At 37.2% G+C, this 16,481-nt stretch overlaps 1 protein-coding gene across 2 annotated transcripts in view; it reads left to right on the top strand.

The window, feature by feature from the left end:
• LOC147184683 (voltage-gated potassium channel KCNC1-like) overlaps positions 1-13,732 on the top strand; it is a 72,894-nt gene extending 59,162 nt beyond the window's left edge. The window contains exons 4-5 of one of the 2 annotated variants that reach the window (XM_086070372.1): positions 2,581-2,793; positions 10,472-12,995. In XM_086070372.1, coding sequence (XP_085926498.1) covers positions 2,581-2,793; positions 10,472-10,623 — 365 coding nt within the window. In that variant the 3' untranslated portion in view covers positions 10,624-12,995. Of the gene's footprint in view, positions 1-2,580; positions 2,794-10,471; positions 12,996-13,018 lie in introns of those variants that run through there. The other variant, XM_086070373.1, reaches the window with a different exon arrangement.
• Positions 13,733-16,481: the final 2,749 nt, after the last annotated feature.

Genomic DNA, 16,481 nt, shown 5'->3' on the forward strand with positions numbered 1-16,481 from the left:
TGTTGCCTGCTGTTTTTACCAAGTTCATCAAATCGCTGACTTTGCCGGAATTCACAGCGCACGACCTATGTATGTAGTCAATGGCGTCTCTCCTCCTTATACCGGGGCTGATTTAAAAGCTTGTCGCTGGCTGGGTCTCTGGGACGAGATGCTACGCTCACACCGGGGGACAATATACCTCGTAATGCAAAGGTAAAACTTGTTTATCATGCTAACTGACTTATTTTTACATAGTTCGTTCTATATTGAAACGCTGTGTCATTGTAACTATCATCGTCATGTTACTATGTTTACTAGCATGGAACAAATGACTATCGTAGTGGCAAGCTATGCGGTAATTTCATGAATATGACTCTGAAAACTCCAAGCACAAAGATGAAATCCCCCATTATTAAACAGTCAAGTGCACTTAATAGTTTTAAAGAAGGTGCACTTAATAGTTTTGAAGAAGGTGCATTTTAAAACTAAGCCGTGTGTTTGTGCAGTTGGAGTGGACGCTAACTATCTGGCTCGTTAATGTGATTTGAAACACGTAATTTGACACCTTTGTTACAATCTTTGTTAGAGTGTACGTTTACTAGTAAAATGTATGAATATTTATCTACTAATTACAACATTTATCTACAAACCTTGTAAAAAATGATCGCTGCAAATCCGTGAATACTTTGTGGGCTGCCAGTCCTTTCTGTTGATTGCTGCTATCAATCAACGTCGTTCGTCTTCATTAGTAGGTATGCGATAAAAAGCAACATTTAGTTTACTCCTTTGTCATTCTGTAAAACCGACCGCAAAGCAAGATATGACCATTTTATAAGATAATTGATTAGATAAAGGACTTTACGCTGTATGACAATCAATAGGGGCTTTTCCACTGCTGGAACTTTTGGAGAACTTTTCAATTTACCTTGGTAAAATTCAGTTTGCGCGTCATTTTGAATTTGGGCAGTTTTGATCCTCTATATGCACTGACCAAGGCTGATTGGATGGTCAATTTCGGGGTGGTGTTGTTTTTACATCGGCTGGGCTCATCAAACTCATACGTTATCAAACTGATTTGAATTAGTTGCAGAGAACTCTAAGACGCTGTGGAAACACAAATTCTAAATTCCCTGCGAAACTTTTACAAGAACTCCTGTCACCCAGAACTCAAAGATCCTGGGCTTGTTGGTGGAAAAGCAGCTATTGGTTACAATACAGGCAAGTGGCTCTTTTGCTGTCCAGTGTCACTGAGGGGGCGTTCCCATGAGGGCTGTGACGTCACGTGCAAAAGGTGATTCTTAACCATCTAGTGGGCCGCAAAGTAATTTCAGTTTTGTAACTGTAGGCCGCCAATCAGGCGTTGTTTAGGGCGAGACATGCAGCTGTGACGAAACCAGGAAGCAGCAACGCCGGGGGAAACGAACTAACTTATTGTAACTCTAGTTCTTCGGGAAGACGAGATCGTGGAAAAGAAAACAGCATTTGGAGAGGGAATAGCTCCAGCACAACCTTTTTGCGTCATCTCACTCTCAAGTCACAACAACAATCGCTCCCCCCCTCCTTTCCATGTATCCTTTCGCCAATCGCGCTCATTTACAATAGTTCCGTCCCCCCTAATTCAGAAACAAAATAGATCCCCAATAAATCCCCACAAATACATATATCAATGTGAAAATAAATCTTCTTACACTAACATAGACAAATGGACGCTGCAATTAATGCTGTTCTCACAGAATTACTCACCGTTTCTTTGTTGAATGTTGAGGCGCTTCGTGCATTTTTATCTGGTAACAATATTCATACTTTTTTGCTTTTGTTTCCTAAGACAAGACCGAAGACAACATTTTCATCCATCGCCGTTATTGGTCAAAACAAACGTGCACAAGATGCCGCATCGTCGAATCAGCTCGAAGTATTGAACCGAATGTCCCTCCTTTCCCGAGCAAATCGTGCCTCGTTTGTTTAAAAAAAACACATCCACATTGGGCATCTTATTGGTTGTCAGTGTTTACACATAAATAAATGTCACTGATGACCATATTGTGTCATGTTATTTGATAACGATTTTATAAACTTTAATTAGATTTAATTTAGTTATTACATACAAACAATAATAAGTCAACATAAATCATACTTTCTGAATGGGCCCCGGGCCACTTTTTACAGGATAAGTTGGGCCCCATGGTAAAAAAGGTTAAGAACCCCTGGTCTATACTATATTTTAATTGTAATTGTATTTTTTTATTTTTTTCCTATACTATATTTTTATGACTGTCTCGCTCGCTTAAACCAGGAAATGGACGTGTGCAGCGACTTACAAATGCTGTCAATCTGTCAACCAATCAGATAACAGTGACGTCAGGTCACAGCCTTGCTTGGCCTGCGTTTTAGAACAGCTTCCAAAGGTTCCAAAAAGTGGTTCCGAAAAGTGTGAAAAGCAACCACTCAGGGCCGAGCGAGGACGTTCCTGTGTGGAACCGGTACACTAGAAAAAAGAGGCTTATGTTAGAACCATTATTCTTATTTTTAGTTTTAGTTTAGTATTTGTGCTCTCAATCATCATATTCTCTCTTTTTCTACCTATTTGTTTCCTCCCCCCAGATTCCAAGCAAAATGGTGATGCAGCAGCCAATGCAGCAGCATTGGCTAATGAAGACTGTCCCACCATTGACCAGGTTTTGGGTGATGAGCGCAGCCCAGCCATTGGAGGACACGGTTCCACCACCAGCCGTGAACGCTACCCACATGATCGGGCCTGCTTCCTATTGAGTGCTGGGGAATTCCAGCGTACAACAGATGGCAACGTTCGAAAAGGTAGGAGCAGCAAGTGGCTTCAGGAAAAGCAGGATGTTGACAGAACTTTACAAAGCAGAGCGCCGTTTCTTGGCCCATAGGGATCTAGTTTCGTAAGCAGTGCCTTTACGGTGGGGCAGATCCTGGTTTTCGTGCCAGCAAAAAGTTCTCTGTACGTGTTTGCAAATTTGGTAGACAAGTCTCTGCCAAGATGGGCAATGGGCATGCCGGTGCAGCATAAAGAGTATTGTTACAGAGTACTTTGCAGAGTGAGAATTCAGTGGCAGAAATTCAATCTAAACTTTCACCTGTTTAAACCACGTCTTTGCCCGGCTAAACCACTGGTCTAAAGTGATTTTGGCTTTGATTGGGCTGCAGGCAGACAGATAGCGACCTCTGCCAATATTTTGTAGTGTATGTAAGATGTATTTCATTTATAAATATGTGCACAGTGGGCATCAAACCATCTGAATCATTGTAGAAATCCATTTGTTGGACACATTATTATTATTATTATTATTATTAATTTAAAAAATATTTTAAAAATTCAGAATGTCAGAATTCAATTCAATTCAATGGATGAATTTTAATTTGAATATGAATGAAATGAAGTGGATTTAAATTCATTGTAATTTGGACAATTCATTCTCATCACATTCCAGTCGGAATGACACTTTTAACATACATTTTTATTCCAATAGTACAGAGACTAACATTCGATATGAATTTCCTTAATGTAGGAAAGCTTTGAAATATATTGTTATATCGTTTCAGAGCTTCACCTTTTGAGCTGAATTTTGTCCAAACGGTCCTGTTTTTAATAATCAAGTACTTTACTAGGTAAAGTTGTTGCATCTAATAGTCAACAGTTCCTCAATTGTTTTGTCAATCAGGCAGGATCGTTTTGTTCTACAGTCATATCAAAAAGACAAATGTTAATAACATAAAATGACTACTCTTTAAAAATCATAAATTCCTTACAATAATATTGCTATGAAATTAATGTTGTAAATAGGCTTATACTGTCAAGATTCATTGTTCAATACACTTTAATTTCACATTATGAATTTCTTTGAATTTCATGGAATTTTATTTCTACTTACTGCAATTTTAATTTGAAATGCAATTCTACTTCCTGTTTTCTACCTCAATTCAAATTCAAATTCAGGAATTGAAATTGGAATTTAGGGGTCATTCTCAATTCATTTGTTAATTTTGCCCAACCCTGGTAGTCACACGCGCTATTTTTATACTTTTATACTAGTATTGTGCTTTCAATTATGTTCAATTTCACAAAAGCATTATAAACATGAAGCCGGGGTTATGAATAGTACTACTTGGCTCAATGTGATATGTTAAAATACCTCAGAAAATAATATAGAGGGTCACAAATATAGTACGTCATCTAATGCGTGCCAAAAGATTTTCTAATCCTCCTGTTATGTTGTGGGTCAAATTGACCCGTTTGGAAAATCTAGAAAGAAAGAAAGAAAGAAAGAAAGAAAGAAAGAAAGAACCTAGGTTCAACTTTTGTCTGCTGGCCTTTGTTTTTTAATTTTTTTGTTTTAATTATTAAAAACATTATGTGGTATTATTTGCTGATTAAACATTAGAACGGATCACATTAAACTATGGACGTTGTTAAGAAACAAACACAACAGGAGGTCTATGATATTTTCAATACTTTTACATTGTCATACCATTTTCATTGAACAAAAAGGTTCAGCTCGTTCACAAAGTGATGACACAATACAGTATTAGCAATGACTTGGGCTTCAGGAGCCTTCTCAAATTGAACCTTCAACCGTCACATGGGAGAGAATAACTTATGTACCTGAACCAAGACAATTATTCTCCTTCTTAACGTGTATTTCACTTCTATTAACATCAATGTCTTTAAACCCACTCTAAATGATATTGCCTATTCTTTCCATGCAAAATGTACTGCTCCACTACTTTTTGTAACAGCATTGTTAATTGGGTTCCCATCTTCTAGTGTTCAATGACAGCGAACGCAGCAGGTTCGTGCCTTGTCATTGTTAAAATAAAAGGATTCTTTCAAAATACAAACAAGGATGTCAACCAACAGGCTGCATAGATCAAATGTGCAGTGAACACCTTGGTAACCTGTTAAGTCATGCTGTGGTTGTTAGTTCAAACCACTCCTGGACTGAGTTAAACTATTTTTGATGAAGGCACTGAGCCCAAGTTCACATCCTAACAGTTAATGTGAAAATAAATAACTAAACAAACAAACAAATAAATAAATAACCGATATAGTACATGTGAGATCACATATTGTCAAATAACCCTTCTATAATGTTTATAGCGATCTAAGCGTTTTTTGTTGTTGTTTTTTTTAACGCTTAATGGTCACAGTCAGTCATCTCATCAAAGTGCAATCATTTGATGTCATATTTCCAAATGAAGTGTATTATTAATACATTACTGTTTTGTAATGATGAATTTACATTTCATACGAAGAGACATCAGTGGGACAATATCTAGTCGTAATCATGAATAATAAATGCACACAATCCATTGGATGGTTGATTTCAGGTGGATCTTTTTTTCTTTAAAACTGCTCAATGTAAAAATTTGCTCAAAATTATCTTTACAATAGCCTTCTTATTTATGACTCAAACATCTTCCAACTAGCAGATTAACACCTTTTCACAATGGCTAGTCCTGCAAGCCTCTGGCCAATATTTTCAGACTGGATTTGGGATTGAATTTATCGCCATCTGTCTGTGGATGTGATGTCATGTGCGCATTTTGTACGTAAGTAAGGGAGTGTGCAGTTTAATTTTTTGTCCACACATGGCATTAGCAATTCAAAATTAAACTGCCTGCATTGAGCAGCTTTAAGGTGTTTATTAAAACTGAATCAACTGAATCACATGACAACATTAAACATAATACAAAAAAGACTTTGGTAAAAAAATAAAAATAATCACTCAAATTTCATGCGTCCAATTATCCACTTTTCACCCCCCACCCTTCAACACAAATGTGCGTACGACGCATGCACTCTGCTCTCTCTCTCTCTCTCTCACACACACACACACACACGCACGACACACACACACACACAGTCAACATATTTTTATGGTTAGGTGTGTAGAGGACTGTTTATTTGTGAGAATCAACTTACAGTACTGAATGCTTCCTTAAAGTAATGGGGTCAAGGAGGGTATTGCGGGTTCAGGGTTTTAACGTCCAAGATTGCATGTTGTTGTGTTCCTGTTTAACTCTTTAGGCTGTGTCACGTATTTGTACAAACTATGTTGGTTGGTTGTCGTCCTGGTTACATGATCCATCTGGTTTTTTTCAGCCTTTTTTATTCTATTGTTTTCTATGTTGGATCATCTCTATATGTGTCCCTTTTTTCAGCCGTCTCCCCCTCCTCCTACTCCTCCACCTCCTCCTCAAACCCGTCTCTTCTCACTCTGGTACCTACAAATAGGGGCACCAAAAACATACCAAAGTGTTGTGATATTTTTTATTTAAAAAATAAAAATAAATTATATATATATATATATATATCAACAAAACATTCTTATATTATTGTTTTAGTTAGAATTGTGATTCATTATAAACAATTTTACTATTTATCAAATTTACAATGATAATACAATGAAAGATATAATAATAATAATAATAATAATAATAATAATAATAATAATAATAATTATTATTATTATTATTATTATTATTATTATTATTATTATTATTACGGTGACAACCAAATTCAGCATTATGATCGGTGCCAGAGTGAAAGTGGCCAATTTGCACTGGTTGGCACATTGTTTTGTCAGGCCAGTGAGAGCTGGCGGTTGATTGGTTGGTCTTCTCTTCTCTGTCTCCTCTGGAACTGAGCCCAGAACAGTTTTTACATCACAGTCTTCTGAGAGCACTGCCTATTTTAGTGAGTACTGCAGTCCAAAATTGCATTACATACTCTGGCTGGATTTTACTGGGAACCATTTTGATTTATACCAAAATATAAAAAGCATTACATTTACTACCGATTGATGTCACATGGTGCTTTGCTGCCCTCATACACTGATTTCTGATCGCTTGGGTGATTCAGCGGTCTGTAGTGGCGTGTTAAATAAAGCACATATTTCAAGTGTTACATTAATCAAAATCCAGTTGGTTGCAAATCCCCAGACAGAAGAAAGATAGATTCTTCTCCAAACATTAAAAAAAAAGAAAGACGAAGAACACTAATTAGTAACTACAAGTTGTCCTGGCTCGCATAGCATTGGGTTGCTGTACTGATAATGTATCATCCACTTAAGCTATCAGATGTGATTTTAGATATTGATGTTTTATATCCTAATCCTTCATTTATTTTTGAAAACAAGTCTGAGAAACTACAACAATATTCCTAGCATTATGTGTGGTTGTAAAAAAGAAAAAATATGTATTTTATTTGTGCTTTTTGATTGATTGGTAATCCTTCCAGGGTGCATATCACCTTTTGCTAAAAATCGGTAATGATAGGCTCCAGCTCTTCAGTGATCCATAACACGATAGTCAGTTAAAAATAGATTTTATCTGCTAAACTATTTATCGCCTCCAAAGGCAGTCACAGTATTGTCCTTTATTTCATACATTCTAACACATTTTTGCAGCCTCAATGCTGCTCTTCACTCAACTTTAAGCAGGGCTTTGAAAGATTGAAGTTTTTAAATCCCATCTGATATTAATTTGAATGAATGCATTGTATATGCCCAAGTACAGGGCAACAAAATTGACCTTACACTTGTATAGTGACCATGGAATTGACTAAGAGTTCAGTTAAATTCAATTGAGTTCTGGTTGTAGCTGTGCACATTTCAACATGCACTCAATCAGGAATTGAAGGCATTCTCCAAGTGCCCATCCACGGCGGCCAACTTTACTTCATGTCAGCAAGTGGAGATCTTCTTGCAGTTCCTTTTAAATGTACTTTGCGTGTGCCAATCTCCTACATCTACATGCCATGTAGACCACGCAGCTCTTCACTGAATTTAAAGGGAATAAGGGGTGCCGCTTGGATTGGCCGGGAGTCGGCTGTGTTCTCTCCCACAACAGCGCTTAACACTACCGCCCACTTCTATTTATAATCTAGGAAAATGCCAAAAGACAAAAACCTCCACACACACTCCCAGTTCGATTGCACTTTGCGCTAGATCTTTGTAAGAAGAGAACTTGTCTTATGCTACCCCATATTGCAAAGGGAGACGCTACATTCCCTCCTCCTCAATAGGATTAACAAGCAGTCGGCATACAGTATATGTGATGAGAAACCTAATCAGTAAGTGGCTGGAGGTAAAACAAGGAAATGGGGCGCTGCATTGATCACACGCTTGTTTTGAGTCCTCTGTGACTGCCACCCTGTCTCCATAATTTCATACCTATCCCCATCCTTATCCTCCTCAGCAGTGTTGGGAATAACGGCGTTAGGTAACTTCGTTTTTTTTCTTTTTCATAAACGAACTAATCTAACTAATTATTCTCCACGTCTTTGAAACGCTGTTATCATTATTGTATGTGAAATGCATTGCGTTACAATCAACTTATTAGTTTCAAGGCTCGAAGTAAGCTGCAAGATGTTGTGCAGTCGTGTGTTGCTCTGAAAATGTAATTTGCGCACAGTTAAAGGCACTGTTGTTGTCGGACCTCGTCACAATAAATCTGTCTCGACAGATGAAATATATGGTGACTTTTATTTTGGAGGTGCCGCGGGAAGCGTGTCACGACGTGACGGACGTGTCATCCCTTTGGAGCTTAGCTCGCCTGGAAGTCATTCATGATGAGTGACATTAATCAAAATAACAGTAGAGATTTGCCGAAAAACGGCCGCCATGGAGAGCGATTTGGTGACAATTCTGTTCCACCAGAAACCATTAACATCGCAACTCCCGCTTTTAGCAATTGGCAGTGGTAGAACATACATCACCACTCCAAATGTAATGAATTAATATTAATATTAATATTAATATTAATATTAATATTAATATTATTATGTCATTATGGAGTGAGGCATTTGTGTGACATAAATATTCCCCCCAAAAAATAAACTCCCTATATAGGCTGGACATTTAAATTCCTTGTATAATAATTATGATTATTATGATTATGATTATTATTATTATTATTATAGTAACAATAGTAATAATGATAATAATAATAATAATAATAGTAATAATAATAATAATCATATTAAAAAATGTAAAAATCAAAATTATTTGAGATAAAACTTTTTTTTTAATAGTGAAAATAGTTACTTTGCCTGGTAATGAGTTACTGTTATTATGAAGTAATTCGATTACGAACAGTTACTTTTTAAGCAAGTAATGAGTAACTATAACTATTTACTTTTTTTTTTAAGTAACGTTCCCAACACACTATAGAAACATCCGTCATTGACAAACAAAGTCTGAACTGACTTAAGTATTGAGCGGTCCAGTGATGTTAGGCTACGTTTGCGCTACGCTCCAAGCAACTGGTACAGCCCCATTAGACTGAATGTAGTTGTTGTAATCAGAGGGATTATTGTGCATGTTTCTCTTCAATGATCTGGTCTAATCTATAGCATATAGCATGTTGTAAAATGGGACATTGTAGCCAGGCAAAAACAAAAATTAACTAAAATGATCTGGGTCTATTTCACTTTTGTTTTATCATAGCATAGACTTGTATATTATATATTGGTTAAACAGTTTCATACGCTTGTAGCTCATGGCCAAACAGTGGTGGCGACTCAATAGAGGGCCCTAGGCTGAGTCACCTTGAAAGGGACAACAGTTCAATGATGAAAATAAAAATGATATATTGTAATAAAAGTACTTAATTAATTTAACACGCTGAGCAGCAACTAATACAGACAACATTACACAACCATGCATATTTGTGACTTGACCAGCAAGCTCAAGAAGTACATGCAAACTACTCAGATGTGTTGAGATTTGATCAGGACTGTGAAGCCGACATGGTACCCACATGATACCCACTCACCACACTTCCATAAATATAGTGGAAGCAATATAGACATAAAATGTAACATTTGCAGTGATGTCATTGCTAAATGTGTGTAATTCTGTGTGAGCTCAGTTCCAGATGATTTACCCATGCATATGTTGCTCGCCACCGTTGTTGTTCTAAATAAGTGAGCCACCGCTACAAGCACCACTAAATGCTTTGGGAAGAGTGTGATCTCTTGTAGAGATGCAACCCAAAAAAAGGACAAAAAATATATTATTGAATTTTCAAAAAGATTAGTAGATTTGTATTAAACAATTGTATGGTCCCTTGGACACAGTTGTGCGACACAAATGGATGTGTTCAAGGGATATTGTGGCAACGGATTTTTGTAACCCATGTTTCTGTTTTGTCCTGTGTCTGTCCATCCATCTGTTTGTCCCTCTGTCTACCTGTCTGTCTGTTCCAACTTCCTCCTTTGGTCTCAACTATTTAATTTTGTTTGGGCTGGTTTTGTTTTTTATCTTAACAAATGCTTGTTGGTAAACAAATGGCTTATATTTGCTGTGTCTAATGTGTGCTGCATAAATGTATTTAACTGTTTACTTTCAAATTTACATTGCAATCCCATAACACACATTGCTTACATTACTACTTTGTCATGAAAACATGAATGTGCATTGTGGTCTTTTTTGTCCTTTGTCCTGTGCATTTCATGGTTATGTAGCCACAGGTTATGAGAAATCCCGCAGCCTAAATAATATATCTGGGATGACGGGTGCCCCGCTGCGCCTCGCCCCTATCACCAACTCCACCTTTGAGCCTTTCGAGCCTCCTGGCCTCAGGCGATGCCACTCCCCCATCCCCTCCATCTTGTAGCTAAGAAGGAAATATCACAACACACAAAAATACAGTACATTTAGATTTGTGCAGTAATAAACAACAACGCTACACATGGTGTTCACCTTATTGAGCCCAGCTACACAATTGTAAAGATAGAAACATTGAATTACAGTTGTGCAGGGGCTATAAGAATACAGATCATTTGAATAGATATCCATACCCTAAAATGACTCAAAACCCTCCAGAATATAGTGAGAAAAGTGATTATCTGCCAGACGAGCAAGGACAGATGCAGAGGTTAGTTTAGGTTTATACTGTATAATAACTCAGTTAGCTTTCTCGTGCTACTTCTTGCCTCTCTGTCAATTGCAACTGCACTTGCGTTGCTTTATGATGTCTTTACATTTGACTTGGTTCAGTTGAGAAGTTAAATCTTGATTAACAACACCAACAAAATGCTAGACTGACAACAGCAGGACTGAAATGTCCCATAGTTGGAGATTTAGTCCGACTCTAATACAGTTCCTTGTATGGTATGAACTCCATAATGATTGCATTTATTTAGTGCACGATAGAGCAGTGGCATAGTGTACTGGTTGCATATTCTACAGAAAACAAGTACCGGTATGTCTTCCAAAATACAGTATGTGGATGTTCACTTGGATTTTCCTCAGTGGAAATCCAAACTGATCCAAAAGCACCATGTTTGTAGTCTTACCAGCACTTTTCCACCAGAGCTACATTATCAAATCAAATCAATCAATGAAATCAAACTTGGATATACTCTACATTGCTGTAGAAGCTCAACACTGTCTACTCTAACTTATGTCCAAGTTTTATTTTATCATGTTGTCCCTTGAGCAGATATGTTCAATTGTTAGTAAAATATGAGGGATGGACAAACATTTTGAGATATTCTAGTTGTTAATGTTGAGAATGACCTTAGACATAAAATAAACCCCATCATTTACGTACACAGATAAAAAATAAAAAATAAAACACACACACGCAAAACTCAAGCATGTATTTTTATATAATAACAGAAAAAAATTAATAATATATATCTACAAGTAGATTGGAAAAAAGAGGTTTTAGGCAAAAAGCATTTGAGAAAATGAAACTGGCACTTTTGCACCTTGGATGCAATGTTAAATGAAATGTATTAGATGCACGCGGCATTGTTTTTGTTCTCACTTAGTTCAGGTAAGATTGTTTCCTGCAATATAAACTAAATACAATATATGAGCTTACTCCTGCTTCCAACTCAAGCCTCATCCTCAAGCGCAATAACCATACAAGTCACATTGCAGGAGAAATGGAAAAAATATCGTAAGAAATGTGTCATTAATTGTGAAAAGACCCTGAACCTGGCGACCTGTTTGGAAATATTGTGAAAAATTATACAATCTACTTTCATTTTTATCCTCTTTGGTAGTTCCAGTAATTCCAGATTCGTTTAGATACTCTTTAGACCTCATAAAGGTGTTACAATAAACCTCAATCATAAATGCAAATTACTCGTTGTCGTTATTTGTCCACCAAGTGTAGCTTTTTCATACTAAAGCAAACAGCTGTATAATAGTTCTCATGTCACACATATTAATATTTGAAGCAAATCATCGTAGCCTCCTTGTTTTCCATTTGATGTTATTAATGTGTCAATGCTCTTTTGTTATTAATACACAAAGCTTTAGCTATAGTAACATTTGCAGGATTGATGTCAAACTACAAATTGTCATACATACAGGAAAACAGCTACCTTTATGAATCACAAGCCTTTCGTTTTGGCAATCACTGTCATTGAAAAGTACGGGATGCCTGGGGAGCAAAGTTGCTGCATCACCCCCTACATCTCCCCATGTGCTCTCTCACATGATATCTCAGTAGAAGACTGAGCTGCATTGTTGACAAGTGAAGGATCTTTTGCTTTGATTTGTCATAAATGTAAAATGTGTTCGAGATGTAACTTCTTATGAATGAATGAAAAACATGTTTTCAGCTTTTGTGTCTCCATTAATAGTCTTTGCAAAGAAGAAAACAAAAAGGATGCATGTGAATAATGAAAAGGAGCTTCAGATAAAATATATTGTTTCAGGAGGTGGATTCTAATTTACCTGTAAGACAATAATGACAGACTCAAATAGCAATTCTTACAAATTTGGCTCCACTTTTGATTTGAGGTGGCAAGCATAGTAACTCTGCAGCTCAGCCTATATACGAGAATTCCATCTCATCGCCCATCACCACCAACAGCGATACAACTTTGCACTGACTCCAGTGTGATTTGGCTGTCAGTGGCAATATTTTTAGTTTATGCCTTTTTTGGCTTCTCTTTCTTTCCCTCTCGTAACCCTCATGAACTCCTACCCTACCCCGCCCCCACCCCTCCTCTTCTGGCCATCCATCTCTTGTCTCGGCTGTGGCAATTCAGTAGGAGGCACCGTAAACGGCTACTGGAGCGACAGCCCGTGGTAGAGGAGCAATGGACAAAAGCAAGACACCACGTGGGAGGAGCTTAAAAAATGGGACAGCATTCAACATCCAAATATGCAAAGTAGATCAAGGAGACTGCGCTGTCTGATCTTTGAGGTTGTGTTCTGACGCAACCGGTGTGCACATAAATGTGTGCGTGCGTGCGTGCGCGCGTGTGTGTCTGTGTGTGTTCACATGTGCACATGCCATCTACCTCTGCACAGATGCACAAATGTCAACTTTTTGGGATGAGGAAGGAATACTGCAAAGTTCGTATTTATTGTTTGCTTCTTTTGTTTTTCATGTGACTTTGTTTTCTCCAAAATGGGAGGCCTGTTTCTCTGATTTCTCATATAATGCATTGCAATTCAAATGGTTTATTTCACATTGATTAATGCAAATGGCCTTTGGTTAGACCATTATGTTGTTGTTCACAGCTTTCTTTCCGTGATACATTACATACCGAGAACTTCCAACCAACAGACTATTACCTAAATTTTACTCCCCATTTGAGGCTGATGAGAACTTAAAGCTGATAAACATAAATACGTCTGTCAGAAATATAAAATCACAACATGTGACAAAACTGATCTTCCAAGAAGTATTTTTCTGTTCTCTTTTTATTAATACTTTTATGCTTGAAGTTCTGAACACCCAATTATACGGAAGAGGATTAGGAGGGCCAGTGAAGGGGTGGGGGGGGGGGGAGGTTCTATGGCCGGATTCTCACTTTATTCTCTTGCAGAATTCTGAGATTTAAGTCAGAATTCTCACTTAATTAAAGTCAGAGAATTCCGAGATTAAAGTTAGTCATAAACTTGCAAAACCTTTTTTTTTTCTCTTCACTGGCCCTAATCCTCTTCCGTACAATTAGAAGAAAAAGGTTGTCTTTTTTTTCCTTCTTTTTTTAAAACAAGAAAATGAGTTATGTTTTATCAAATGTGCTTATTTTCGTTCTGGGCAAGATGGAGTGATAAGGAGATCAATATTTGTCTTAAGTGCTAAAAAGTCGAGCCAGACATTAGAAGAGCTTTCTAGCCCATGATTGATTTCCCCCTGATTGTGCACCAATAAGACAAATGTAGAGCAAAGTGTTCATCAGGCAAAATATCTGAACTTTTTCGAGTCAAGCTTGCAGTTTCTTTCAGCATAACTTACTGTACAAAATAGATCCCTGGCTCTCGTTTTTGCCCAGAAGCTTTGGATTGATTTCTCATCATGCCATGAAGGAAAACAAATGAGCTTATTTTGAAAAACGTATTGCATAATGGGACTTTCTGATGAAAGGTACGGGAATATTGTGGCAAGTTCTTTGAAGTGTATAGCCGATATACATGTCAACGTTTTGTACCTGCACAAATGCTGACCTGCATAACTATGTCAGTGTGACTGGGCCCTGATTCAGTCAATTCAAGGCAGCTTTAATATGGACTGATTGAAATGGAATTTGGTCATGCAGGGTTTTATGTTCATTGCATTACATGGACATGTTCGGCAACTTTTTTCATTTTTCCAGAGGAATCTAATGATTTTGATTTTTATCCTTTTTTGGTTCCTGACGAACATGTAATTTACTGTACATGGCATGGACACTGTGCACACACACAGACAGACACATCAAGACCCATTTCCCCAGTTGATACCTCTCACACATCAACCTCCTATCTCTAATTCTTCACAGTGTGTGCCACTTATGTCATGGTCATGTACATAATTTGTAAAATGTGCATTGTAGTTAACTTTGCATGGATTTCCATTGCAAGCAATAAGAATTCTGGTATGAAAATTATGTGAGGGTGTTTGGTAGGTTTTAGTCTTGAGTTGATTAGATTTAGACCACCAGTTGTGTGTGTGTTTGTGTGTGTGAATGTGTGTTTTGGCACATGTATATGCACTAACAAAAGCATGAAAAAAAATCTCTTTGAATGCAAGAAGAGGCAGGACATGCTGACATTATGCATGCCAAAATGCTATGATGCTACTGGTCAGTAAAGACCAAGCTAGGTACTGTAATGGGGCTGGGCAGGGTTGGGAAAGTTTATTTTTGCAGGATGGGGAGGGGTTACCTTTCTTAAGTCTTGTATAGAAAATTTCCTATTCATTTTGAGAGACTTGCGATAAGAGAAACATTAACATGTTTAGCTTATGATTTACCCTTTACTTCTATGCTTCTTTTTCTTACAAAAAGCTTTTCTGAAAGCCACGTGCTTGTCAGATTTATGCAAAGACATGCAGCAAATATGCACGAATGCAATGATGTAAAAACAAAACTAAAAAAACACGCACACAATGTAGCTTCTTCCATTGAATGTTAGAAGGTATGCTCTTTTGCATGTTCTCCCATCTAAGAGACTGTCCTACCAAAGCTTACAGTGTTTTCTTTGTTTGTTTTAGTACATTATGTAGCATATCCTTCTGTCACTTTAAACAGCTTGTTCAGGGGAGGTAAACATCTACAATGTGGCATATAAGAGATGACTTGGCTGCAGAATTATTATTATTTTTTTATTGCCCCTGTTGTTGTTTTTAATTGAGTTTATTACATGTATTTGAGTGTTATCAACCAAAATTTATGTTATTTTTACAGTGAGGTCAGATGCACATTGTTTAATTAATTAATGTATTTATCCATCCATCCATCCATTTTCTTAACCGCTTGTCCTCACAAGGGTCGCAAGGGGGGCGCTGGAGCCTGTCCCAGCTGGCTTCGGGCAGTACACCCTGAACTGGTTGCCAGCCAATCTCAGATTAATGTATTTATTAATTAATTTATTTATTTATACAAATAGAGTCATAACAGTCAGTAATTCTCAATAATGGGTGCCATTTTGAGTGAGGAGTAATCTAATGCATCACTAGTGTTACTTTGTGACAAAACTAAGTTGGTAATATATACAACTGTGAAATGTTTATCTTCAGACAATTCCCACTAGACTGCAGAAGTGAATAACATGAGGCGCACGTCATTGATACACACCAAATTCAGTCACCACCTAGTACATGTATCGTTTGCACATGTAACAAAACTAATGGTTAACAAAAAATACATAAAGGCAGTGAAACATACCCATTTACTAACCTACAGGAACACAACAAACAACGGTACATTATGAAAAATAAAAGTACTCAAGGGAAAAGATTTACATCTTTAACCATTTCCAAATCAAAATAACTCTACTTCCAACCATTTTCTTGTAATCATTATATATTTTATTGCTTTATTGTGTTACATCTGGTAATCTAGTTTAACCTTCAACAATTACAACAAGTTGCTGCCTATGGCCATGCTCCCAATTACCAGTACTACCTAATATTAGAAATACTTAGTTTATCTTTACATCAGATGAAGAATTATCTTATACAGCTCTAGGGGCTTGTTATATGTGAAGGTTTTGGGTTACACACACGCACGCACACACACA

The sequence above is a fragment of the Leptonotus elevatus genome, chromosome 1 (genome assembly GCF_054856555.1).
Source record: "Leptonotus elevatus isolate MCC_2025b chromosome 1, RoL_Lele_1.0, whole genome shotgun sequence".
Taxonomy (NCBI): domain Eukaryota; kingdom Metazoa; phylum Chordata; class Actinopteri; order Syngnathiformes; family Syngnathidae; genus Leptonotus; species Leptonotus elevatus.